The sequence below is a fragment of the Oryctolagus cuniculus genome, chromosome 3 (genome assembly GCF_051225735.1).
Source record: "Oryctolagus cuniculus isolate XC-2025 breed Fujian yellow rabbit chromosome 3, ASM5122573v1, whole genome shotgun sequence".
NCBI lineage: Eukaryota > Metazoa > Chordata > Mammalia > Lagomorpha > Leporidae > Oryctolagus > Oryctolagus cuniculus.
In genome coordinates, this window is record NC_142869.1 from 33,349,404 (window position 1) to 33,375,609 (window position 26,206).

The following is a 26,206-nucleotide window of genomic DNA, read 5'->3' on the forward strand; positions in this document are numbered from 1 at the left end:
TCTTTATGTTAAGTTAAATAAGACAGTCACAGAAAGACAAATGCTATACCTTATCCATCATATGTGGAAATAAAAAAAAATCAATCTGATCTTAGATAATGATTATTAGACTTTGGGAAGGGCGGATTGAGGAAGGATAAAGGGAAGTTGTATAATAGATAACAAAACACAGAGAAATAACAAGTTCTAGTGCTCTAGCATGGTGTGGTGACTAAAGTTCACAATAATGTATCATACACTGTGCAAAGAATTGGAAAAGAGGGGTTGGTAGGTTCCAAACAGTAAGATTAGGAAATGGAAAAGCTAGCTGCCTACTTTGATTACCTTACACTCTATATGTATTGAAATATTATCCCATAAAAATTTACAGACATTGCATGTTATTCAAAACATTTTTAAATAAAGTATTTTAAGTTAAAAATCAGTTATGCTCCTAGAAGGAATGCTATCAGATAAACGGGCTACAATAATATACTGGTTCTTTGAACAGTTCATGGAAGATGGAATTAAAAGATGAGCTTATTTAGGTGCTAAAATTTTTTTGATATCCACGCATAATTTTTCATAATATACATTTCCACCAGGTTTGTGAAAGCTCCTTGTATTTCATCTTAACCGAACCTATCTCTTAGCATCAGGGTAAAAATCCCAAAAAGAAAATTTCAAGGATATTTTAATGAAAGGATTTTTGCTTTGGTGGGGGGAGGATTTGGGAGACTCTGAAGACTGACTCTACAGTTTTTTACTCATTTAAATAAGACTCAGTCTTCAACATTGTGTAATCAAGTATGAATCTGACAGACAAGAAACCCTCTTTCCAAGACAAGTATCTGATGCTCAGCACTGTTTCACTGCTAAACATTGCAGAAGTGATCACACTTTCTAAGTTACTAACCTTTGTCGGTCTGTTGAAAAGACAGGCTCCACCCCCTCTCAGCAGAAAGTCTCTATACTCCAAAATGCTGCATTTTGAAAATTTTCGGGAATGAGATACCCTGAGGAAACAAAGAATCAATCATGTAAATAGCTTGCCAAAAGCAGTCATCAGAGAAGAAAACTCCTGAATTAGACCGGTCACTCTGGATTCAGATGAATGTACATATTTTGGACAAGGTACTGATATTCAAATTGTCAAGGAAGTTCGTGTGATAGAATTTCAAAAAAAAAAAAAATAAAAGAAAGAAAGAAATTCATAGACAAATCACAGAATTGGAGGCTAGGTTACAACCTTCTCAGCAGTTAAACCCTTTTTTCGACACAGCTTGAAACGATGTTTTTCAAAAATTCATCACAAAATGTCGTCACTGAGGCTGTATTTAAAAGTGTGATTATTTCTATTTGCTGTCTCAGTAAAGGCTGTGCTGCCTCTCTCCAGAATAAAAGGAGCTCATGTCCCAATCAGAAGAGTTGTGAAGGTCAATTTATTAAAGACAATGTATTGCAGGCTTTTATAATGCAACTCAGGTTATTAAGGAAACCCTAAAGAGATGTTACATATGAGGGTACTTGAAAAATTTTGAGAAAAATGGAATATAAGTTTATTTTGGTGCAAGAAAAAAAATTTTTTGACAGGCAGAGTGGACAGTGAGAGAGAGACAGAGAGAAAGGTCTTCCTTTTCCGTTGGTTCACCCCCCAATGGCCGCTGCAGCCAGCACACGCTGCGGCTGGCACACTGCGCTGATCCAAAGCCAGGAGCCAGGTGCTTCCTCCTGGTCTCCCATGCGGGTGCAGGGCCCAAGGACTTGGGACATCCTCCACTGCACTCCCGGGCCACAGCAGAGAGCTGGACTGGAAGAGGAGCAACTGGGACAGAATCCGGCGCCCTGACTGGCACTAGAACCCGGGGTGCCGGCGGCACAGGCGGAGGATTAGCCTATTGAGCCGCGATGCCAGCCTGTGCAAGAAAATTTTAAAATCTATGCATTATTTTTCATAATACACATTTTGATGACTATCTGCATGAATTTCAGAATTTTTCTCACCAAATTAACTTACCTTTCAATCCTGCTTTCCATAAACTTTTGGAAGTACCCCAGTACATATGTACATATGTCTTTAGTGTGTACGTAAACATACAATGAAAATAGAATTAGGGTGAGTGGCCATGGATAACAACTCCTTGTTCTTAATTTCTAATACCACTTGGTGGTAGTCAGGATTTAGCAAGAACATAAAATGAGTCTCTCTGCAATTTACTTAATCAAATTAATATCTGTATGTCAGTACACAGGTGGCTATCCTACACAAGGTCAAGGGTCAGCTAAATCATAGACAGTGATTCCTTAGAAATATTTGATTTGAGAATGGCAGAACACTTCCTCTGGGAAATAATCCAATGGGTTAATGTGTTCTGATGGATAAGGGTAGTTTATATGTGATCTCTTACCAGGACTATATGGAAATATGTACTTAAAAGAGTAAACATACCTTTAAATAGTTTTATTATATTCTACAGATAGTCCAAAGACTCACTTAGAAATTGGGAGTGTAAAAGAGAGAATACTTCTTATAGAAACCAACGCTGCCATATTCTTACAGCAGTTCTCTGAAAAGCATGTGTACACCATTAATTCTTAACCATGGAACAACAGTAAGGGGACCATGGAAACTGTTTCAAGTTTTAACTACACTTCTAGAAACATATTCTAAGGCAGAGGGAATAATGGCTGACTCTGGCAAACCCTCACTTTCATACTCCGCTTCTCCCCAGGAGCTGCACTCCTGGGAGGGTCTGCTAGGAAGATCAGGAAGGGCTCTGCACAGCAGGGCAGGTTCTCTGGCAACCCAGGCCCAGGAATGGGGTAGGGCCAGAAAGGGAAAATGTGCTGGGCAGGTGTCCAATAAGGCAAAGAAAACAGGAGAGGCACAGGGGTGAAGAAACCTCTCTGCCTCCTAGGACTGGGCTATAGAGCTTAGGGGCAGTGGGGCATAGTGGTTCCACGGAGGCAAAGACCTCTGGGAAAGCGGGCAATATTTCCAGGCCTTGGTTCACTGAAGCAATCGCAGCTCTGGGGAAGCTGCTCTAGTTCCCAAAGTATCTGCCAGACAGAAGAGAGGATAGATGAGGGGATGTTCAAGTTCTTTCATAGAAGACTGCCTAATTTAGACACAAATCTGTCTTAATAATTAAAAAGTTTCATGGATTAGAGAAGCATTATAGTAGTATTTTATTGCTGTAAATATACATGTACAAGTTCCTTAAAATGTAAGTTGATGACTAAAAATGTAAGTTGATGACTAAATTGATTTTTACTGCCTGTGTCAGGTAGACAACCAGCTTTTATTCTAAGTGTACTAAAAAATTAATGTCTTTCCTAAACTTAGAAGCATTTAGTAACGTGCTTCCTTTAAGGGTTAATGAGAAGTAAAGGAGCTACAACACTTTGCTTTTATCACCAACCTTAAATTAAAAAATTAAAATATAAAATGAATTAGTCCTTTCTGTTTTAAAATACAGGCAATTAATTATTGGATTTACACTAAGTGCTTAGCTAAAAGACCAAAACTTGAAAGCTTGTCTCTACGTAACAATTTTAGCAGAAAGCATGTATCAAATACAGACATAATAAAATCTTACCCTGTTTCCTCCATGATGCAGCCACCCCAGGATTCTGTGCAGTCACATTCTAGTCCAACAAACAATAAAAAGCAGCAGAGGAAAAAGGAAACAACAAAATTTACATCTTCAGATTACATATCAGCCCTTGTAAGAATTCCGTATTGCCAATTCCATGCTAAATAAAAACAGAATGCAAAGTCTCATAGAACAAGATTGATTTCTTTTAAATTAATATGTCCTTATCCTTTTTAGAAGTATAGGTTGCTGGCTAAGAAACCAATCTACAATAAATAAAATTATTATTTCATTTTTATAACTCAAACAATTCAATTACATTCCCAGTTCCAACAATCAGCAACATATACCCTAATCTAGAAACTAGAAAGCCTATGTTAGGGGCTGGCGCCATGGCTCACTTAGTTAATCCTCTGCCTGTGGTGCCGGCATCCTATCTGGGCGCCGGGTTCTAGTCCCGGTTGCTCCTCTTCCAGTCCAGCTCTCTGCTGTGGCTGGGGAGGACAGTGGAGGATGGCCCAAGTGCTTGGGCTCCTGCACCTGCATGGGAGACCAGGAAGAAGCTCCTGGCTCCTGGCTTCGGATCTGCATAGGTCCGGCCCTAGTGGCCATTTGGGGAGTGAACCAACAGAAGGAAGACCTTTCTCTCTGCCTCTCTCTCTCTCTCTCACTGTCTATAACTCTACATGTAAAATAAAAAATTTTTAAAAAAAGACAAGTGAATGCCTATGTTCTAGTTCAAGTTAATAGGCAAGTGACAATATTTCATGGATATCAATGCTTCCATTTCTATACTGAGCCTATTCGCCAGAGCGAATTTGAGGTTTATACATGATAGTGTGCCTATGTGCTCTCCATGAACTGTGAAACTATGCAGCCCAAATGCAATGAATCATCACTGAAGTCCTTAGAACAGAGAGCACTGGAAATTAAAGAATTCAATTTGCTAGAGGCAAAGCAAGGATCTGCCAGGGACTTGATGAAAGTTTAGTATAAGAGACCAATCTAAAATAGAGGGGTATATAATTACTTAAATTAAATAACAAACATAAATATAACTTACTCAGATACTAGAGATTTACATTTTAATATCATGATAGGCTTGTCTCTTCATCTGTATTTTCCTATTCTGTGTTCTATCATGAGGAAAGTTATTTTTTAAAAAAAAGACCTGCAAGTGCGTTTTTAAAAATTCACAATTCAAAGCTAGTGAATTAGCTGCCTACACAGTTGACAAAATAATTAAGAATTTTTGGGAAGCCATCAGGGATGAACTTTATTTCTTATCATACTCCACTATCCAATGGAGTAACACCTCTAAGCTGACCCTAGCACTGGCCTCTTGCTGGCCCCAAGGTTTTCAAACAAGGTAATAAACCTAATTATACTTCTTTCTAATTGTGAGACATCTATGCCAGCTGATGAAACTCCAACATTACCTTTAATATGTACTGGGTGTTTCCTTGGGAAAGCAAATACTTTGAGTGTGATACTAATAAATGAATGTGGGAATCTGCAGAAAGCACTAGACACCTGTGATAACCATGTAACTTGATGATAATGTATCCCTTAAGGGAACCAAGAAGCCCATGGATATACATTTTATTTCAATTTTTTCCTAATATTATGCATAACTGACATAAAAGTATGAAATGCAGGCATGTTAAGGTGGATTTTGCCCTTATCTTCCCTGAGGAAGTAGGGGTGGGAAGGGAGACACTTATTCCCAGCATCTCATATTTTCACAGGAGGGAGGGGACTTCCACTTAACTGGATAGTTCAAGTGAACACAATGATCTTTCTACAAGATCACATCATAACATTTGTGGACCCTGACACCACAAAAATATGCTAAAAATTATGATGTACTACCACGTTTGTATAAAGAGAAATACCAACCAAGTTGGAGTATATTCTGATTTTTAAAGAAATTAAAATTTTTCATGGACTCCTAAAATTATGTTGAGTCCATGAAGCCAGCATTTTGGTGCAGCAGGTTAAGCTGCTGCCTGCAGCAGAGTCCCAGCTATTCCAATTCCAATTCTGGCTGCTCAACTTTTGCTCCAGCTCTCTGCTTGTATACCTGAGAAGGCAGAGAAGATGGCCCAAGTCCTTGGGTCCCTGCCTCCCATGTGAGAGACCTGGATGGAGTTCCTGGCTCCTGGCTTCAGCCTGGCCCATATCAACCCTGGCCACTGTGGCCATTTTGGGAGTAAACCAGTGGATGGAAGATCTTTCTCTCTACTTCTCACTCTCTCTCTCTCTCTCTCTCTCTCTGTAACACTGTCTTTCAGATAAATAAATTAATCTTTAAAGAAATAACGTTGAGTCCTAGATCTTTTGCCCACACAACAAGTCAGCCCCTCTTTCCTTCTACCTCTCATCTGATTCGTGAAAAAAGTGACAGCTAACAGTCATGTGACACACTTTCCTGCTGGATGGGATCTCTGGCTCATACTCCCTCTCACTCATCTCCACCCTCCCCCCACAAGAGGAGAATCCTAGCCTCTACTACCTGTATGCTCAAAAGGCCCAGGGGGCAGGATCTTCCTGTAGCACCTCCTCTAACTTTTCTGATGCAATCAGATGGAGTTTAATCAGAGTTTAAATCTGAGCTCTTTTTGGACTCCATGTCTAAGTTATTTCCCAATCGAATGATACTATTGCTAACTTTGTGATGGAGCTTCATCTAGTGTCTTGTGTCTATTCAACTGGTTAGAGGCCAGAGGGTAAGTATTTACTATCTCCAGTTCTAACATTGTTCAGTGTGAGAAAGAGCTAATGCATGTGCTAAGAAACTGGATACGATTTAAGAATTCTGAAAATTCTGCACCCTAAACAGATTAAGAATGACCTCAAGTTGCTCATCTTATAAATCTTTTAGAGGAAAGTGATAAACTACAATTAAACTATAATGACTTAGAATGGAGAGTATTTAGTGACTGGACATGCATTGTACAGAGAGAATGACACATAAAAGTGAGTAAGAAGATCGATGTACGTACTTGGCTTTCTGCTAGAAGGTTCCCATTGGATTCCAAGGTTTTGAGCCAGGCTCTGCGATAATACTTGTGCCACTGCCATTGGAAGACCATACTGTTTTTCAGAGTTGAAAGTGTGTGGGAAACATTTGAGAGAGTGCACAGAGCTAGTTATTATTTCTTAATTGTCACCATGTATCATCTCAGTTCCCTAAGCAGAGCCTCACAGCATCTAAGCATGGCATATGCTCCTTATCACTTCTTCCTTGCAACTGGGCTCAAGAAGCAGAAAGCCCTGCTCACTGTGTGGCAGCTCTTAGAACTTGAAATTCTTACACATAGAAACATAAAATACAAATCACAGAAGGCTGTGCTCCACCAAGAATACATTCAACTTACTACAGATACATAAATAGCTGAATTACAGCTATTGGGATAACCTGATACCACACATTCCAGTATCAATCAGATATAATTTAGATATAATTGGTTAGGGTTTTTTGGTTTCTGTTGCCAACTGAGAATTCCCTTTAGAAAAATTCAAAAAATTTGTTTCAACCTGTTCCACAAGTAGGTAGAATGAATAAATAAAGATTTTAGTTGGAAGAAGGAAAAGATGCTAACACTGTAAACCCATTGATTTAAACGAGTTAAATCTAGCATGGGTAGAAGAGTACTATAACTAAAAAAGGGGGGAATTAGGAGCCTATAAAAACTAAACTCTTTATCTATAGGGCCCTAAAAATCTCTGGGCCAACCTTTGGTTTGTATTTGCCTGATAAATATAAAAAACTACCACTGAGATACCCAAAAATATCATTATGAACCTAAGAGACCACTTTGGATTACATCTGATAGTAAAAGCCACTCACGCTACATTCTCAATGTCATCATTCTAACAAACATAAGATGGATGTAAACTGGGCAATAGGGAAGAAAGAAAAGGGTCTATTTTATGAATATTGACAAAATTTACCTCATTCACACCAACTCCTCTTGTGCGAGAACAGACACCTCCAAAGAAACTCAGACTGCTTCTCTTATAGTGGAATGTCACACGCCTTTAAAAACAAAGTGCTATTAGAAAAAGAGTGGTCATTATATAAACTCTCCCCAAACACAAACACTCTTCTACTCCGAACATCCCCAAACCATCCTCCTCCAACTAATCAAAAATTGCATTTTAAATATATGTTGTTATAGTTGCTTTAAAGTTATGTTATATTGAATAATTTCAGCTGAGCAAGTATTAACTGAACATCAGATTCTGGCACAGAAATTGAAAACACAAAGATAAAAGAGATCACAACCCTTGACTTTTTTCTAGTTTGATGTATATAGCAAAATATTGCTATAAATTGCTGATTAAAGACAGAGAAGGGGCTGGCACTGTGGTGCAGTGGGTTAACGCCCTGGACTGAACCACCAGCATCCCATATGGGCACCGGTTCTAGTCCTGGCTACTCCTCTTCCGATCCAGCTCTCTGCTATGGCCTGGGAAAACAGTAGGAGATGCCCTAAGTCCTTGGGACCCTGCACCCACGTGGGAGACCTGGAGGAAGCTCCTGGCTCCTGGCTTCAGATCGGCGCAGCTCTGGCCATTGTGGCCAGTTGGGGAGTGAACTATTGGATGGAAGACCTCTCTCTTTCTCTGCCTCTCATTTCTCTGTGTAACTCTATGACTTTCGAATAAATAAATAAAATCTTAAAAAAAGAGAGAGAAAACACAAGGAGAAAAGGGCAAAATCGAGAGGGAAATAAGAAGTATTTTGTTTTGAGTCCAGAGTCTTAGAGGACTGTCTGAAAACATCTATACATGTGGTACCCTTTTTCTTAGTAAGGAAAAGTTCATTTTATTCTCTAGCTCTTCTAAAAAGTCTACATTTTCTATTCTTTTACAGTTGGGTCTGGCCTTATCACTATTCTCTAGCAAATGATCTATTGATGAACTGACTCAAGAAGTCTGCTTTACAAGAGCCAACTAAGCTGGGAAAAGTGCCTTTTTGCCCCTTCCGCTGCCTGTCATTCTTCCAGACTGTAACAAAGGCAGCAGTTCCAGCAGCTATCTTGGATCATGTGTTCCAGCTTGAGGATGGAAGGTACATGTGCTAGAATTAGCAGCTGTGGAACCAGTAGCATCTCAGCACTGACATCCCACCTCCATGCTTCTTATATGTCAGAGAGAGGACCTAACAGAAATCTTGTTCAAGTCACGACTTCCTGATATGCAACTTAACTAGTACAACAAAGGGATAAAGATCAATGTCAAACTAAAGACTACAATAAAAGCTGCAGTGGGTACATACGAGATGAGGTGCACCGCGTCAGCGTGCTGCTTGATACGCTGCCGGTATTTGGAGAACTCATGGAGCATCTGCACAGGGTTGTTGGTGATGTCAATGTGATCCTTCTCAGTCCAGGTCTCCACAGCCACCAGGACAACCCTGGTGTTGAGCTGCTCCTTATAAATCTGAGGGTATACAACAGGACAGGTGCAGGAGGAAAACACTGGGTCAAACATGCACGTTCAGTGAGTTAGTCAGTGGAAGGACAGGAAGGGAGAGGTGAGAGGAGAACATGGGGTCATAATTAGCTCATCACAGAGAATCTTCCTTTTCTTTCTCCTAACCAAGAGCAAAAGTAAAGAAAGAGAAGACAATCAATCACATGCATTCTCATGTCACCAACTCTCCTTATTTCAATCCAGATCAGCATAGTTAGTGGTCTGGCATTTTATCAGGGGCTGAACAGCAGGAATGTCACGATTTGAAAGTTAGGACATAAATTGAGGATAAGATGCAGTAAAATCGTCTTTCCAAACCTCATAGGAAGTTAACAGGTTGGAACTTGATAATCCAGGTTGGAGTAAGGGCAGTACAACTAGTTATCCCAACAGGCCTGGAATACATCACTAACTCTTTGGACAAGCACCAAATAACATGGCTGGCTTGCCCTTGGAGATCAGGTTACATGAAAAGTAAAATAACACTGGGAGAGAATCACTGCTCTAAGGTCAAAAGACAAAAGAGTGTATTTATGTTCCTCATCTCATTCTCAACAAAACGTGAGTTGCTACCTTTTTGCTCTCTTGCTCTACTTTGGCCCAATAACTAAATTGACGCAATTAAGCATCTTTGAATGTTGTGATTTTGTCCTATTGTCAAACTAATTAAGAAAACAGCAAATGATCTTTGAATACACTGAAGGTGAGGAATGCCATATATAATGTCTCTTAAAAGTGAGTGACTGCTTTAGAACCTTAAATGGTAACCCAAAATAAATCATTACATGGAGCAGAACATGTGCTAACCTGACTTACTCCACAAATGCTAACAACTGAACAGCGTCTGCAGAGGCAATGCATTTCAATTCTCTTTCCATATTCACTTATATTTTTCCTCTGAGAACACTAATAAAATCTGAAATTAAAGAAAATTAATAAAACAAGTATAACGGGCTCTCAGAGGTTCAATCCTAACTCTATCTGATATTCTTTTGCACATCTGTGCCTACCAGACACAAATACGTTTATGAGTAGCTGCATGATTGAATGTTTCTGGACCACTGAAAAAGCGGAAACGAGTCTGGTGTTGTGGCACACAAGGTGAAGCCACTGCTGTGACACAGCATTCCATATCAGAAGGCCAGTGCCAGCCCCACATGCTCCATTTCTGCTAATGTGCCTGGAAAGGCAGTGGAGGATGGCCCAAGTAAGTGCTTGAGCCCCTGTACCCAGGTAGGAGAACCAGGATGGAGTTCCTGGCTCCTGGCTTCGACCTGACCTAGATCTGCTGCTGTGGCCATTTGGGGAATAAACCAACAGATGGAAGATTCTCTCTCTCTCTCTTTCTACCTTTCAAATAAATAAATATTTTTAAAAGAACAACTGTTTGGAGTACATAAAGACTATTTAGATGGTTGGCAATTTATAAAGAGTCTTTTTTTTTCAAGTTAAGAGGACATGTACCATAAATATCAGACAAAATAAATTTAGTTGAATATAATAGCATTTCACATTAGAATATATAAAGTAGTATGCTATATTTTATCTATGTATAACTAGTCAAGTTGAATTGTTCATTGGAACATAACATATACTATCCAGATCTATGGAGTCCTACTTAAGGGAAGAAAAAGGAAGAAAAGCTTAACATCATTTTGTGTATCGTTCAAAATGAGAGGAGAAATCATATCAATATAAAAGGTTTGTAGAATTAGAAGTCTTTTACTGCTTCACATTAGTTTTATTCTGGACCTGCACTTAAGTCTGTGACCTAGAAATAAAATCTCAAACATTTCACCACTGGGAACACTCATTTGTGTCCTTAATGAAACAATTACTTCACAAATGCTGTTACCTATATACATCGCTACCTCAATCTATTGATTCTGTTCTGCTAACACCATACGTTTAAGAAAAGTACAACTGATCATCAGGAGTGTCTTGTACCTACTGTAACTCACACTCTCCTGGGAGCCAGGTCTCCTGGCTGCCTTTGTCCTCTGGTGACAATAAGGCCCAGCCATTACTGAGAAGCATTACTAATGCGTCTTTGGGATTACAAGAAGAATTACCAGTCCCCTGTAACTGACAGTAGTACCTCCTGTGAAGCAGCCTGTCCCATCATTTCTTAGCCAGATGAACTTCAGGCCTGCATTTTTACCTTTGTCCAGGAAATAACTGACGTTACAAGTAAGCAAAGAGGGGTAGATATTTAAACCATTCCATATGGGTAACAATCAGTTCAAGAAAACGGAGATACTCACAGAATCCACAAGGTTGACCACAGACTTTGCAAAGTTGTTGGTATGTGCATGAGACGAGCGATGTTTCTTATACTGGGGAGGGGGGAGATAGTGGGAGGAAGAAAAATGTAACAGTCACTGCTAAATCACAATCTGAAGGTAAATTTCACAATTCTGTAAAACGTAAACCTCGTAGCAGCAGTGAACATGCCGTTTAAAAACACAGAATTTAGGGATAAGTACTCAGGACACGTGGGATGCCCATGTACCATATCAGAGCACCTGAGTTTCAGACCTGGCTCCACTCCTGATTGCAGCTTCCTGCTGATGCACACCTAGGAAGCAGCAGTGATGGCTCAAGTACCTGAGCCTCTGCCGCCCACGTGGCAGGTCCAAGTGGAGTTCCAGGCTCTGGCTTCAGCCTGGCTCAGCCTTACTTGTTGCAGGCATTTGGGGAGTGAGTCAATGAATAGGAGTGTTTCTCTCTCTCTCTCTCTGTGTGTGTGTGTGTGTGTGTGTGTGTCTTTCTCTCTCTCTCCCTCTCATAAAGGAAATAAATAAATAAAATTATTTTTAAAAAGAAAGTGTCTTGGGCAGCACTTTGATACTGCCCCCAATATGAAATGGATTTGTCATGCGTTGAATACAATTCTTCAGAGGAACGCCTCCTCCAAATGAAACCTTTTGTTCGAATGCGCAAATCAGAGCAAAAAGGAAGCCAAAAAATACAAAAGAATTGTCCAATAGCTTAAGATTATTTATGATTATTTAAGAATATAAATAAAAGCAAAGTAACTAATACTTCTATAACAACAGTTAGAGAGCTATGTTTTTAGCAAGGACTAGTTTATTTATTTATTTATTTATTTGACAGGCAGAGTGGACAGTGAGAGAGAGACTAGTTTATTTTGCTCAATGCGTCTTTAAAAAGACATTTGAAAACTAAAGTCTACCGCAGGAAGATCACGCCCTCTACTGGTCCACGAGGATATTATGTTTTACAACACGAAACAGAAGCACAATGGAAACTATCATAGATTCGCACAAGCCTTTGAAACTAATCTTTAATTATAATTACTCAATAATGCATTTTCATGAAAATTAAAAATATTTCCACATTGGAAAATAATATTCTTCTTTTCCCAATGTCCTACTTTTACCGTATGATTTTGTCAGAACCCTTCTTTTCTTTCTCTACTCTTGTGTCTATGTATTTTAAACAAGGGATGTACGTCTCAACGCTTACACATCTGATATCTAGTTTTTATTACACCAAGACTGCTGTGGCTGATGATAAATGTGTAATAAATTAATTAATATGCTATTAGTAGCATTCACTAATTCATAACAATTTGGTATAATAATATTATTATTCATGTTATTGCTACCACTGTGCATGACAATCTGACCAAAACTGTCTTTATGTGTTCTTTTTGTGGGGAGCAGCCCGGACTGGACTGAGTTACTGGAATTAAGACTTATTCTATGCATCTGCTCTCCCACAATATGGCGCTGGGAGAGAAGTAAACAGCTTCCGCACAGCTGCCTCCAGTTCAACCAATAAACTGTAGGACTTGCTCCTGATTGGAGAGCAGCGTACTCGGCGTGTGGGCAGCCGAGTTAGGATTGGCGGAGGAGGACTATAAAGGAGGAGAGAGACAACATGCACCAGGAACATCTAAGGGGAACATCTGAGGGAACACCTGTGCAGCCCCCCAGAGAGCCGGCCGGCGGTGTGCCGCTCCCCTGCGGAAGTGGGGAATGTGGCCAGGGGGAACTGCCCTTCCACGGAGGTGGAAGGGTCAGTAGCCAACCCGGGAAGAACCAGCAGCAAACCCGGGGAGGGCCGAGCAGACGAAAGAACAGCGCAGGGTCCTGTGTTGCTCCTCCACGAAGATGGGGAGCGACACTTTTAAACTGAACTTCAATGTATGCATGCAACTAGTTCATAAAACATATTAATTTAAAATTTTCAATCACTGTAAAGAGTTTTCTATACTTAGCAAAAGAAGTTTCTGTAATAGCTCCATATTTTAAATTGCCTAGCAAGTTCCACAAGCTAAAAAATCTCAGATACCTTTAAGATTAAAAGTTTCAACATAAAGTTTCGTTGGAGTGATGAAAAGTTTTGGGACTAGACAGAGGTAACTAGCAATTCTACAACATTGTGAAGGTACAAAAATGCCACCAAATTGTAGACTTAAAAAAAAAAAAGTCTTGGTATTATGAAACACACATTACAAAAAGAAAGTACAAACATTAGATAACATCTATTCTAACAGAGTGGTGTTAAACACCCATTAAAGCGAATTTTGTTTTGTTTCTGAATATTAATTTTTCCCTTTCAGATATTTCTTCCTATACTATAATAATCAAAGGAAAAATTACAAGTTTAAAATAAATAAAATGAGGTCTTTGCAAAGTCTATCCAAATAAGCTCTTTCTTCATTTATTGCATAGATTTAATATTCAAGTCTCTCATTTTCTTTTCACAAAGATCACTGTGCTGTGTATAGTTAGGGACTCAGAGGACATCAAGAATGAGAGCAGACAGACCTGCTGGGAAATTGCTGCAATCACTCAGGCAAGAGGTCATAGGGGCCGGACAGCCATAGAGAGAGGGGGCAGATTCCAGAAGCATGATGAAGGGAGATCCCCCAAGACTTGCTCATGTGTAAGATGTGAAATGTGAGCAAAGAGATGCACAAAAGATGACTTCTAGGCTTTGAAACTGAATAGATGGAAAATGGTGGTGCCATTTAAAATAATGACAAAGACTACGGAAAGAAGTTTAGGACTAGGGAGCTAAGAGTTCTGATTTAGAAATGTTAAATGTGGGGCCAGCATTGTGGCATAGCAGGTAAAGCTGCCGCCTGCAGTGCTGGCATCTCAGATGGGCACCAGTTGGTGTCCCAGCTGCTCCACTTTCAATCCAGCTACCTGCAAATGCACCTAGGGAAAGCAGCAAAAGACGGCCCAAGTGCTTGGGCCCCTGCTACCCATGTGGGAGACCTAGAAGAAGCTCCTGGCTCCTAGCTTTGGCCTGGCTCATTCCTGGCCATTGTGGCCATCTGTGGAGTCAACCAATGGATGGAAGATTCTCTCTCTCTCCCTCTCCCTCTCCTTCTCCCTCTCCCTTTCCTTCTCCCTCTCCCTCTCCCTCTCCTTCCCTCCCCCCCATTCTGTAGCTCTGACCTTCAGATAAGTAAATAAATCTTTTTTAAAAAGAAATGTCAAATGCAATATTCCTATCAACTATTGCAATAGAGACATGAGTAGGTGTTGGGAGTTGCGTGTCATGGAAGTTGAGAAATGAAGAAAATGCTTAAAAAAACTGACTGCCCAATGATGCTGAGAGAATAAGATGAGGACAGAAGAGTGACCACCAGACTTGTTCATCTGAAGTGCCGTTTAACTGAGCACTAGGATTTACTAGGAACTAGAATGCGTTTCTCCTACACCAAATATCTGCCCTCACAACTCTATGAAGTGGGTTTTGTCTTACCCAAATAACAAAGATCACACAGCTGGAGCTCAAAGCCTTCTCTGGATTGAGATGGGTGATGAACTTTTTCAGTCAATGATTCCTACTAAATAGTTCATATGTATCCCTAACAAGTCATCATTATTGGTAGGAACCCATAATTTGTTATGTGTACATAAAACAGAGTGGTTTTTAAGTAAGAAAAAACAAATGGGGATTATTGAAAAATATGTGTGTTCTCAGCACATATGTATACTTATTGACCTATATTTAATATATAACAAAAAGGCAGGCAAACCATTTGCCTTTCATGTACATTAAAACATCCTACCATGGTCTTGTCTAAATATTATCAGAGTCAGTGAACTCAGGGGGCTTCCATAGCCTTGGAAACTCATGACAAGAGCCTAGGGTGATTACTGATGCCATAAACAAGAGTGTCAATTTGTTAAGTCAACAACAGGAGTCACTGTGTACTTACTCCTCATGTAGGATCTTTGTCCTTAGTGGGCTGTACATTGAGATTTAATGCTATAACTAGTACTCAAATAGTATTTTTCACTTTATGTTTCTGTGTGGGAGCAAACTGTTGAAATCTTTACTTAATGTATGCTAAACTGATCTTCTGTATATAAAGAGAATCGAAAATGAATCTTGATGTGAATGGAAGGGGAAAGGGAGTGGGAAAGGGGAGGGTTGCGGGTGGGAGGGACGTTATGGGGGGCAAGCCATTGTAATCCATAAGCTGTACTTTGGAAATTTATATTCATTAAATAAAAGTTTAAAAAAAAAAAAAAAAAAAAAAAAAAAAAAAAAAAAAACATCCTAACCAGTTTCCCATTAGGCTGGAGTTTTTAATATTTTTTTAACTTAAGTGTCTTGGAGAAATGTCTGCAGACTCTTATCAAGGCTATAACTGGCTCACAAATTGGGTTCTGTCAGCCAGGTACCAAGATGATTTCTACAAAATTGAGGGATTTTTTTTGTTTCTAATTGAAAGCGACTAATAATGTGATGTCTGTTGAAAATAAGTGCATTTTCTCAGGCAGCCAATGTTAGCTTACTCTTAGTTAAAGTGGTAAGTAAGCTTGAATGCAAATGCAGGCAACATATTTCTATTTCTTGCATGAAGGAGAACTAATTTTGCATATAAAGAAAAGTGTGCAAGCTCTATCTATGACGAAACTTACTTTCACAATTTCTGATCACTGAAAACAACTTACACTTGAACTGGCAAATTTACTTTTCTTCCCTGAACAAATGCAAATTCTTAAGAAATCTGACTCTTGAAAATAATTAAAATTAGAAGTTGACATCCAGCCCAAAGGCATCAGATATCACAATAACTGTATTGCTTCACACAGTATGAAAATGGTAAGATGAGAACTCTCAGTGGATGAGTGTCCTAAAGCCCAACAGCAAATATTCAAATATGAAATATTAGATGGATTAATTTTTCTACTCGGTTTTACTTTTAATATGTGAATTTAAGTACTTTGTTCTGGGTTTTGATTTACTACTTTTTGGGGGCAATCAAATTCAAAAACTATCTTCACCTCATGAAAAATATTCCTCAAAAAGGAACTTTTCTCAACCCTAAAAAAATCTTTGAAATATGACTCTTATTTGGAACTATCATGAGCTAAAACATAACCTGGTTTAAAGTAAAAGGAATATACTTAGTTCTGTTTTGTTAGTGCAGGAGTAATAGTTCTTTAAATTGTAAAAATCTTCTTAGGCAGATTCTTTTCACTTCAGGCATTACTGCCACTCAAAAACAAAAGCTTTGTCTTTTTTTATTTTAAAACATATATTCTCTCTAAATTTACTAGTACAAATGACCATTAGTTCTTTGCCATGATAATTATAATGAACTACTGAAAGTTACTGATAAAAGATGGATTATTAATTAAAGAGTTGATAGGCTAAATAGAGTAACTTCTTCACAGGATACATGGAGGAATCTATAGAAATTTTCCATCTATAAAACATTTTAAGAAGGGTCCCATTTTTTATAGGTACTGAGATCTGCTCTCAGATTGCTTTGTATGCCTTCCCAAATATAGTCTAATGGAACAAGAGATTTGGAATTGCAAGGCAAGGTTTAGAATTGAATCTATTGATCACCAGCTACTTTGGAATGCACTTTGTGCATTCAAAGACACTGTATATATCTTAATTATTATTTCACTACTTTAAAAGCATTTGAATAATGGATGTTGGGAAAAGCTTACGCTCCTCAAGTCATAATTTCACAACATGGCACAACGCTCATGATTGAGAAGTAGCTGGAAAAAATCTTAACATTCCAATAATCAAAAATAATTCAGATGGGGGCTGACACTGTGGCATAGCAGGTTAAGCCACTGCCTGTGAAACCGGCATCCCATATGGGCGCCTGGAAAAGCAGCAGAAGATTGCCTCAGTACTCAGATCCCTGCACTGAAGTGGGAGACCTGGAAAAATCTTTGGTGAAAAATCTTCCGCCTGGCACAGCCCAGCCACTGTAGCCATTTGGGGAGTAAATCAGTGCAATGAAGATCACTCTCTTGCTTTCTCGCTCTCTCTCTTTCTCTTTCATTCTGTAACTCTGCCTTGCAAATAAATAAAAATAAATCTAAAAAAAAATAATTCAGATTAAAAATTATCTTGGCTAAGCAAATTAACATGCTGTAAAATCTGACATGTTAGCCTTCATTGCCTAAACCGACTGCCCACACATTTGGCTTTCCTTCCCTTCAGGGAAGACCACTCCTAAATCGTATGTAATTCTGATAAAGTCTGCTCTTGACTAACTGCTATGTTTTGAATGGTCCCTGAATTCATGCAGAAATTTAAACCTCAAAGTCATAAATTAATGATACTTAGGGAACTGAAAGTTTATCCAACTATCATGTTGAGAGGTGGGCCCTTTGGGATTGACTTAGATTGCTGGGTGGAGCCCCGTGATTGAATCCTAGTGGCATTTTAAGATAGAGTTAGAGACAGACTGGCATGCTTCCTGTCTCTGGCCATATGACGCTCTGTTCCACCTCTGCACTGGGCCAGCAAGAACACCATCAGGAGAGGCTAAAGCAGCAGTGACTCCCTGATCCTGGCTTCCAGAACCCCGTGTCAGAACAAACCTTCTTTATAAAGTTAACCTGTCTCAGTTATTTCTCTATACTAAAGAAAAGCTGACTAATATGCTAACATATCTCAAGCAATATTTTTTAAAACTACTGATACAGAAAATGAATCTTTATACAAAGTAGAAGGTACTCTATTGAAAAATGATATATTCAACACAAAATTCTTATTTGGCAATTAATGGAAAGCATTTATTAAAGAAGAGTTATTCAAATAAAGTTTAAATATAAATTGAAGCATTTTTAAAAATTTACATTTCAAAGTAAGGACTGTGAATTAAAATTTCACACTGTCATTTTAGCAGAGAACATACAGTCTGCTAATCCAATTTGGGGTTCTTTAAAATAAAACAAGGACTTAAAGATACTTGCAAATCAATCTGAATTTTCACTTCAATATTTTATAAGCTTTTCACCCATCTGATTTTAAAGCTTTTTAAAAGATTTTCCCCTTTATAAAGTCTTTCCAGAAATGTAACTTCATTTCATGAAAACTACTGTTAGCATATTCAATTTTTAGAAGTAAAACTACACCAAAAATTACCACTCGCCTAAATATGTGGAGGAGTATCATAGAGATTGCTGAAGCCAGCTTCTACCAGCTTACAAGAGCCAACTGGACAGAGTTCTTCAGTCAGTGGTTTCACTTTGAGAGCATGAAATCCATAGTAGTACTATTTATACCATGAATATCAGCAAGCATTGTACATAAAGACATTTTTTTCCCCTAGAGAGCCAGGTGTTAAAATTCACCACTGACTAACATGGCGCATTCAGTACTAGCATGTAACCTACTGTCCAAGACTTCAGCATACTCTAGCCTTCAACTAAGATATTTTATAAGGGAAATTGGTGGAGTACAGCTAAAAGTCTCTATCTTTAAGAGGGGCAAATGGAGAGCAAGAATTGTTTTTTATATTTCATGTGTTACTGAAATGACACACTCAATCACATTTTACTTGCACAGAAGTAACAAAAATTATTCATTTTTCCAATATTTAAAGAAATAAATCATCAGTTAAAGATAATACTTTTGCAAAGACATTTATTATACATGTAAATCTCCTATAATTAGATTTATCACAAATAATAATAATTAGCAAGGAGAAAATAACACATTAGTAGAACAAAGACATGGAGAAAATGTAGGAAACAGTGGCCAAATATATATGATGTAAATACATGCATACATGTAGAAATGTAAAGAATAAGAATTTTAAATGAAGACAAGTAAAAAGTGCCAAATAGGTAGATCTATTCATTATGATCATTTTAAACAGATGGAAAGTTTAGAGTTACGAAAATTCTATAAAACCCACTGTCTCCAAACATCAAGAAATAAATCATGGCATTCAATATCTCTAAAACAATAATATCTAAACATCTTGTCTTTAATAAGTAACAAATACTGATTGAGTATACAGTGAAATGCATTCCTTATGATGCAAGCTATTGAGCCTAAAACTCAGTGTATTATATTCTTACCGTTTTGTGATCATTAACAATCATAAGTTCCAAATATTTCATTTCTTCAAACACCCCGCGAGACGGCTGTGGAAAAGAGAAATATATGGTCGGAATACAAACTGATTTAAAATATCAATGTTCATTGTTAAGTGATAGATCAACTTTGAATTTCAGAACTCTTTGCTGCCTATTTATTTATAAACACTCTAGAAGAGGCCGGCGCCGTGGCTCACTAGGCTAATCCTCCACCTGTGGCACCAGTACTCTGGGTTCTAGTCCCGGTCGGGGCGCCGGTTTCTGTCCCCCGTTGCTCCTCTTCCAGTCCAGCTCTCTGCTGTGGCCTGGGAAGGCAGTGGAGGATGGCCCAAGTGCTTGGGCCCTGCACCCGCATGGGAGACCAGGAGAAGCACCTGGCTCCTGGCTTCAGATCGGTGCAGCGCGCTGGCCGTGGCGGCCATTTGGGGGGTGAACCAATGGAAGGAAGACCTTTCTCTCTGTCTCTCTCTCTCACTGTTTAACTCTGCCTGTCAAAAAAAAAAAAAAAAAAAAAAAAAGCCACTCTAGAAGAAAGTTGGAAATGGAAATACAAATGAAGAAACACAAAAGGTGGGTAGACATCCAAATACTCTGAAAAGGACTGTATTTAATCACTACTAAAGCACTCACTGAGATAGGGGACAGCAATGTTGTTTTAGATTATTTTTATATATTTACATGTCAAAATATTTAACAGAAAAATGTATAACAAAATTCTGCTCAAATAAATAAATCTCATTTCTTTAGCATTAAAATGTGAAAACATACTAATATCTGCTTAAAATTTCAAATAAAATCTATGTAAAATTTATTTCATAAGAATAGAATAAATTATAATTACCTCCAGGTAGATCTGAAACAGGGTCAATGTAGTCAAAGAGAAACATTAACTCACTGGAGGGAAATTCTGATAATCATGTCCAATTCTCAACCACACAACTTCTCAAAGGAACAAATACTGACAATTATTATATTCTAAAGTATTCTAAATTTTTATTTTTACTAGATAATCCTTAAAGAGTAAAGGCAACGTCAAAGGTATTTTTAAAAGTTCAAGGAAAATGAAATTAAAAGATGTGTTTATTTTGCTGCAATTTTTTTAAATCCATGCATTTTTTCATAATATGTATTTTTCCATTAACTTTTTAAAGATTCCTTGTATTTTAGTCCTCATTTACTTTTTTTTTCATGTTTGGAAAATTAATATCAGTAGCTCTTTTTCCTTCGTACAAGCTTAGGGATGGACCTTGGGGAGAGGAAAGCAACCTAGCTAAAACATTACCAACCGGATCCTCAAAAACAAGCAAAACAGCACCTCTACGTTCAAAAAATAAATTACACCCATAGTCCACATAATACTAACAGAGGCTCAGAAGAGAGAAGATAATTCAAACTTGAACTAAGTTTTTGATAGCTAGTGGTCTAATTTTTTCACAAAAAATTACATTCAGCAAAACATTATCTAAAATACGCAATTTCCACTACAGTTGCTCATTAAGTTATCTAGTAAATTACCATGTAATCTATAAACTGTGGAATTAATTCCTGGTTACATAGCATTGACCATGTAATTACTAAACAGTCCCCATCATTACAGCTTGCTATTCTATTATGAAAAACACGAGAAACATAATTTCAGTTACAAAGCCCATCTACGTTTAACAGTACATGTGAGGTATAGGACAGTTGCTGATTATATAATTACATGGTTTTTATTTAGTCACTGTCATATTGGTAGTGGCCAAACAGGTTCATTCCATTCTGAAAATCACATCCTACTTCAAGGTTGAGCCCAACAGAGTTTTTAATTTAGAAGAAATACAAATAAGCGTAATTACAAATATTTCAGAACTTAATTCTTCCTCCTACATCTTTTACTAACAGAAATGTTTTATATGTTATATAAGACATATATTCACCACCACCCCCAAAAAAGGGCTGCTATACTCTCACTAGAAAAAAATGCTTTACACTATAATTTTCATATGAAATCACACATTCTTATATGCCATCAGGAATTACAGATCATCAAAATCAGTTTGAATCACTAATAGGAAAATGAATGAAAAGCAGTGTGTTGTTAAGGTAGAAATCAAAGAGATTTCTTGCTTTGGTAGTTTTTTAGGGAGAAGCTCTTGAGTCTAAGCTATTGGGGATGCACACAGATATTGTCTGATGGCTAGCACTCAGCTCAACTGAGACAACAGCCCCACCTCTGGCTCAGGGCCACACTCACATTCACTGCTCTCTTCCTTCTTTTCAGCCACTGTAATTCAGATAGAAAGGGCCACTGTGCACTGCCTTCCATACCTGTGTAAGAGAAAAATGAATACTAACATTTATGCTTAACTGAATTCCAATGGTAGCATGTTTTTCAATATGTGAAGGGATAGTGGCATTGATAATATGTCTTCTCAAGAACAAGATAAACCAAAGTGAAAAAAGTACACTGATCATTAAATATTTCACACTCCCATGGTCACACAAACAAGTAATTATCTCCCAAACATAATGAGCTATCCAAGATTCATTACAGGATGCCTATTTGACCTACAACCTTGACAACATCTGAAAATTTAAGAGAATTCTACTTGTTTAATTCATTTTAGAACTTAAAATATGGCATTCATTTTTGCATAAATTATTGAAGATGCTTGGCATTCATAGACAGCATAATATCATACACTCAATAATCCCAAAGAAGCTTTTGCCGACATTAGCTTACTTAAGATGCTTCAGGAGCAGAGCCTGAGAGGGAAGTGATGCAAGCTGGCTAAAGAGCATCAAGCCGTCAGGAAAATTTAAGATGAAACTTGCTGTAAATCCCTCTGCTAAATCTGGTTCAGTTCCTAACATGGCTTTGCTTCTGGACTTCATGATTCAGTCTTTCCATTCAAACAATTCTCCATGCCTCTTTTCACGAAAGCCACAGTTCACTCCATAGCCAGACACAGTGCTCACTCCACTACATTCCCCAATAAGCCTTTGTATCTTTCAAGTTCCACCAAGTCACAGCTCCTACTACATTAACTATGATGGCCACTCTAATTAAAACTTACTGAGATTCTTCATTTGTTTAGAATATTGTCCCGCCCTGATTTTCTGGATTACATGTGGTCGACCAGCACTTTTCTGCAACAAAAACAATTATAGGCAATGAAAAAAGCAAGATGTGAATGAGCCTCTATTGAATAGTGTTAGAACTTTCTCTAATGTTCTTCCTAAAGTGGAAACATTTATTTCAATTTTTTTTAGCTATCAAAAATGAAAAGCATGTCTCATTGAAATTTTAATTTTAAATAGAGCATCATACAATTGCCACAATTTAGATAAAAGCACAGTTATATTAACTACTCCTCAACCTTAACTTTCTTAAAGCCATGAATAGGAAATTCACAAGAAAGAAATAAACCCAGAAAGCTGGTGAGTATTTTTAAAAAATGAAAAATGCTGAGCACTTTACTACTCCTTTTAAAATGCAAATTTTTAATGAAATACCAACTTTTGCTACCAAATTGACAAAGGTTTAAAAGTTATGATACCCACAATTAATTACAGTCAAAAAGCACTCACATACATGACTGGTGGGAGTAAATTGCTAACATAGTTTGAGAGAGAAATTTAGCAATGTCTAACAACTATCCTGAAAATACTCATATTCTTTGCCTTAGAGATTGTCCTTTTAGGAATGTCCTATTACCATTACTATTATTCCTATTACTCCCATTGCTAAGTGCATAGTTGTGTGCCAGGTAATGTTCACATACACATTACCCAATTTTTATTTGTTATAAGAACCTCATACAGTACACAATTTATCTCCATTTTATAAATAAAGACATTAAAATTCTGAGATATATTATTGAGTTAATGTATGCTAAAATATTGACCTAACTTATTTAGAAATATACATTAGAATGTATCAATGAAAAACTGAAACAGGGAAGGTTATTTGGTCTGGTAGTTAAGACACTGCTTGGGACACCCACATCCCATATCAGAGTGCCTGAGTTTGAGTCCCAGCTCCACTGCTGAATCCAGCTTCCTGCTAATATGCATCCTGCTAGGCAGTCAGTGTCAGCTCAAGTAGTTGGATCCCTGCTAACAGGCTCCTGCCTTTGGCCTGGACCAGCCCTGGCTGTGGTAGGCTTTTGGGGGGTGAACCAACAGATGGGAGATCACTCTATGTGTCTCTGCCTTTCTCTTCCTATAATGTATTAGTTTTATAATCATAAAAATAACTATAAAATAATTCTGCTTAATAGATTCTATAAAAGACAATTAAAAGTTTTACTACTAATTTTTATCAGAGAGAACATGAATTCTCATTAGAAATATCCTATCCTGGGGCCAGTGCCGTGGCGCAGTAGGTTAATCCTCCGCCTGCGGGGCCAGCATCCCACATGGGCACCCGTTCTAGTCCCAACTGCTCCTCTTCCAATCCAGCTCTCTGCTATGGCCTGGGAAAGCAGTAGAAGATGGCCCAGGTCCTTGGGACCCTGCACCTGCATGGGAGACCTGGAAGAAGCTCCTGGCTCTTGGCTTCGGATCAGCATGGCTCCAGCCACTGCGGCTATTTGGGGAGTGAACCAACGGAAGGAAGACCTTTCTCTCTGTCTCTCCCTCTCACTGTCTGTAACTCTACCTCTCAAATAAATAAATAAATAAATAATCTTAAAAAAAAAAAAAAAAGAAGTACCCTATCCTTAATCCTTACTACTTAACTGGTCATTAAGCATGTTAAAATTAATAATAATTAAACTCCCCCTCAAAATTCAATTATATTAGGCTCTTAATTCAGGTGAAAAGATACCTAAAATAATGACACTCACAACTGAATCAGCAACACAGTTTTCAAAACTAATTTAAAGCTTCAAGCACTGCTCCTTTCCCTCACAGGGAGGATGAAAACAAACTGTTACACAAACTAAGGTAGGCAAGAGGAAGGAAGGCAGACAAGAAGAGACAATCAGCCCCTGAACACCATGCTCATGGGTGCAACGATGCAAAATGTTTGCTAAACACTACGATAGTGATAGTTTATAAATCTTGTCAACAGTTTAACAAACACTGTCACATATGTTCATTCATTCTCTGAATCTGCAAAATTGCTCTAATGGGGTGCATTGCAAAATTAGCTTGTTTACACTTTAAAAAACTCTCAGGGAGCAGACTTGGTGGTGCAGAGGGTTGAGCCAGTACCTGGACACCTGCATCCCATATCAGAGTGCCAGTTCAAGCCCTGGCACCTCCACTTCTGACCTGGGTTCCTGCTAGTGCACCCAGGGAAACAGCAGTTGCTCAAGTGCTTGACTTCCTGGCACCCACAGGAGAGACCCAGATGGAGTTCCTGATCCCACTACTGCAGGCATTTGGGGAGTGAGCCAGCTGATGAACGAAATCTCTCACTCTGTCTATCACCCTGCCTTTCAAGTAGATGAAAATAAACATTTTAAAAAACCTCTCAGGCTTGGATTTTTTCTTTTGCCCCTTGGGATTTGGTGGGGGATGGTGGTAACAAGGCCATTAACCAAAACCAGAAATCAGAATCAAATATTTTTCTGAATGACTAAAATAATTTTGCTGCATGCAAGTTACCTACCTAACAGTGAGTAAAGGAAAAAGATTTTACTTAATCAAAATGTCTTCACCTAAGTTGATTTGCCTGCATTACCTGGTAACTTTTATAATTACTATTTAAGAACTCATAAGCATGAATTCAAATATGAACCATTTATAATTTAAATTTCCTTTACTATATCAAATTTTATATTTATCCAATATTCACACATACATTGCTACAGCTAGGTAAAATGTTCATCTGTTAAACTATTATTATCAATAGCCTAAATATTATGTTATAAAATTTATTTTACCTAAATTTGAAATCATTAAAGAGAAAAATATTTTTTGTTTCTCATCATATATTTCAACTTTAGTAATCTCAAAATATAATTTTCTCACTAGAAATTCTTTTTAAAATTTTTTATTATCGGGGCCGGCACCGTGGCATAGCGGGTAAAGCCGCCACCTGCAGTGCCGGCATCCCATGTGGGTGCCAGTTCGAGACCCGGATGCTCCACTTCCAATCTGGCTCTCTGCTATGGCCTGGGAAAGCAGTGGAGGATGACCCAAGTCCTTGGGTCCCTGCATCCATGTGGGAGACCTGGAAGAGGCTCCTGGCTCCTGGCTTCAGATCGGCCAGGTCCAGCCGTGGCGGCCAACTGGGGAGTGAACCAGCAGATGGAAGACCTCTCTCTCTCTCTCTCTGCCTCTCCTTCTCTCTCGGTGTAACTCTTTCAAATAAATGAATACATCTTTAAAAAATTATTTATTTACTTTCATTTTATTTGAAAGGTAGAGAAATAGACAGAGATCTCCCATGAGCTGGTTCACTCTCCAAATGCCCCCAACAACCGGGGTTGGGCCAGGTGAAAGCTGGGGGCCAGGAACTCAATCCATGTATCCTACAAGATTGCCAGGTACCTAAGCTCTTGAACCATTACTTCCTGCCTCTAAGGTTGGTAGGAAGCTGGAATTGGAAGCAGATCTGAGATTCAAACTCAGACACTCGCATATGGGATGCAGGCATCCCAAGTGTCATATGAACCACTGTGCCAAACTCCCACTCCTATCTTTTGTTGCTCTTAGTTTACATCGTTTAGCATTAGCAGTTCTTTTGATGGATCTGACTTCCCTGCTGTTACCTCTCCTGGCTTCATCACCCACCACTCTCCCCCTGTTCACTCCTCTCCAGCCTAGCCAGGTCCCCCAAAGATCCTGGAATAC

General features: G+C 38.4%; 1 protein-coding gene across 3 annotated transcripts in view; it reads right to left on the minus strand.

Annotated features, from left to right (window-relative positions):
• The window catches only part of ADAM23 (ADAM metallopeptidase domain 23), a 170,953-nt gene that overhangs the window by 47,048 nt on the left and 97,699 nt on the right, over positions 1-26,206 (minus strand). For all 3 annotated transcript variants that reach the window (XM_008259040.4, XM_002712550.6, XM_089329978.1), the window contains exons 7-15: positions 22,477-22,549; positions 21,654-21,727; positions 19,400-19,465; positions 11,324-11,395; positions 8,863-9,026; positions 7,533-7,617; positions 6,581-6,671; positions 3,579-3,627; positions 896-995 (exon numbers count right to left, since the gene is read on the minus strand). In XM_008259040.4, coding sequence (XP_008257262.4) covers positions 896-995; positions 3,579-3,627; positions 6,581-6,671; positions 7,533-7,617; positions 8,863-9,026; positions 11,324-11,395; positions 19,400-19,465; positions 21,654-21,727; positions 22,477-22,549 — 774 coding nt within the window. The remainder of the gene's footprint in view (positions 1-895; positions 996-3,578; positions 3,628-6,580; positions 6,672-7,532; positions 7,618-8,862; positions 9,027-11,323; positions 11,396-19,399; positions 19,466-21,653; positions 21,728-22,476; positions 22,550-26,206) is intronic.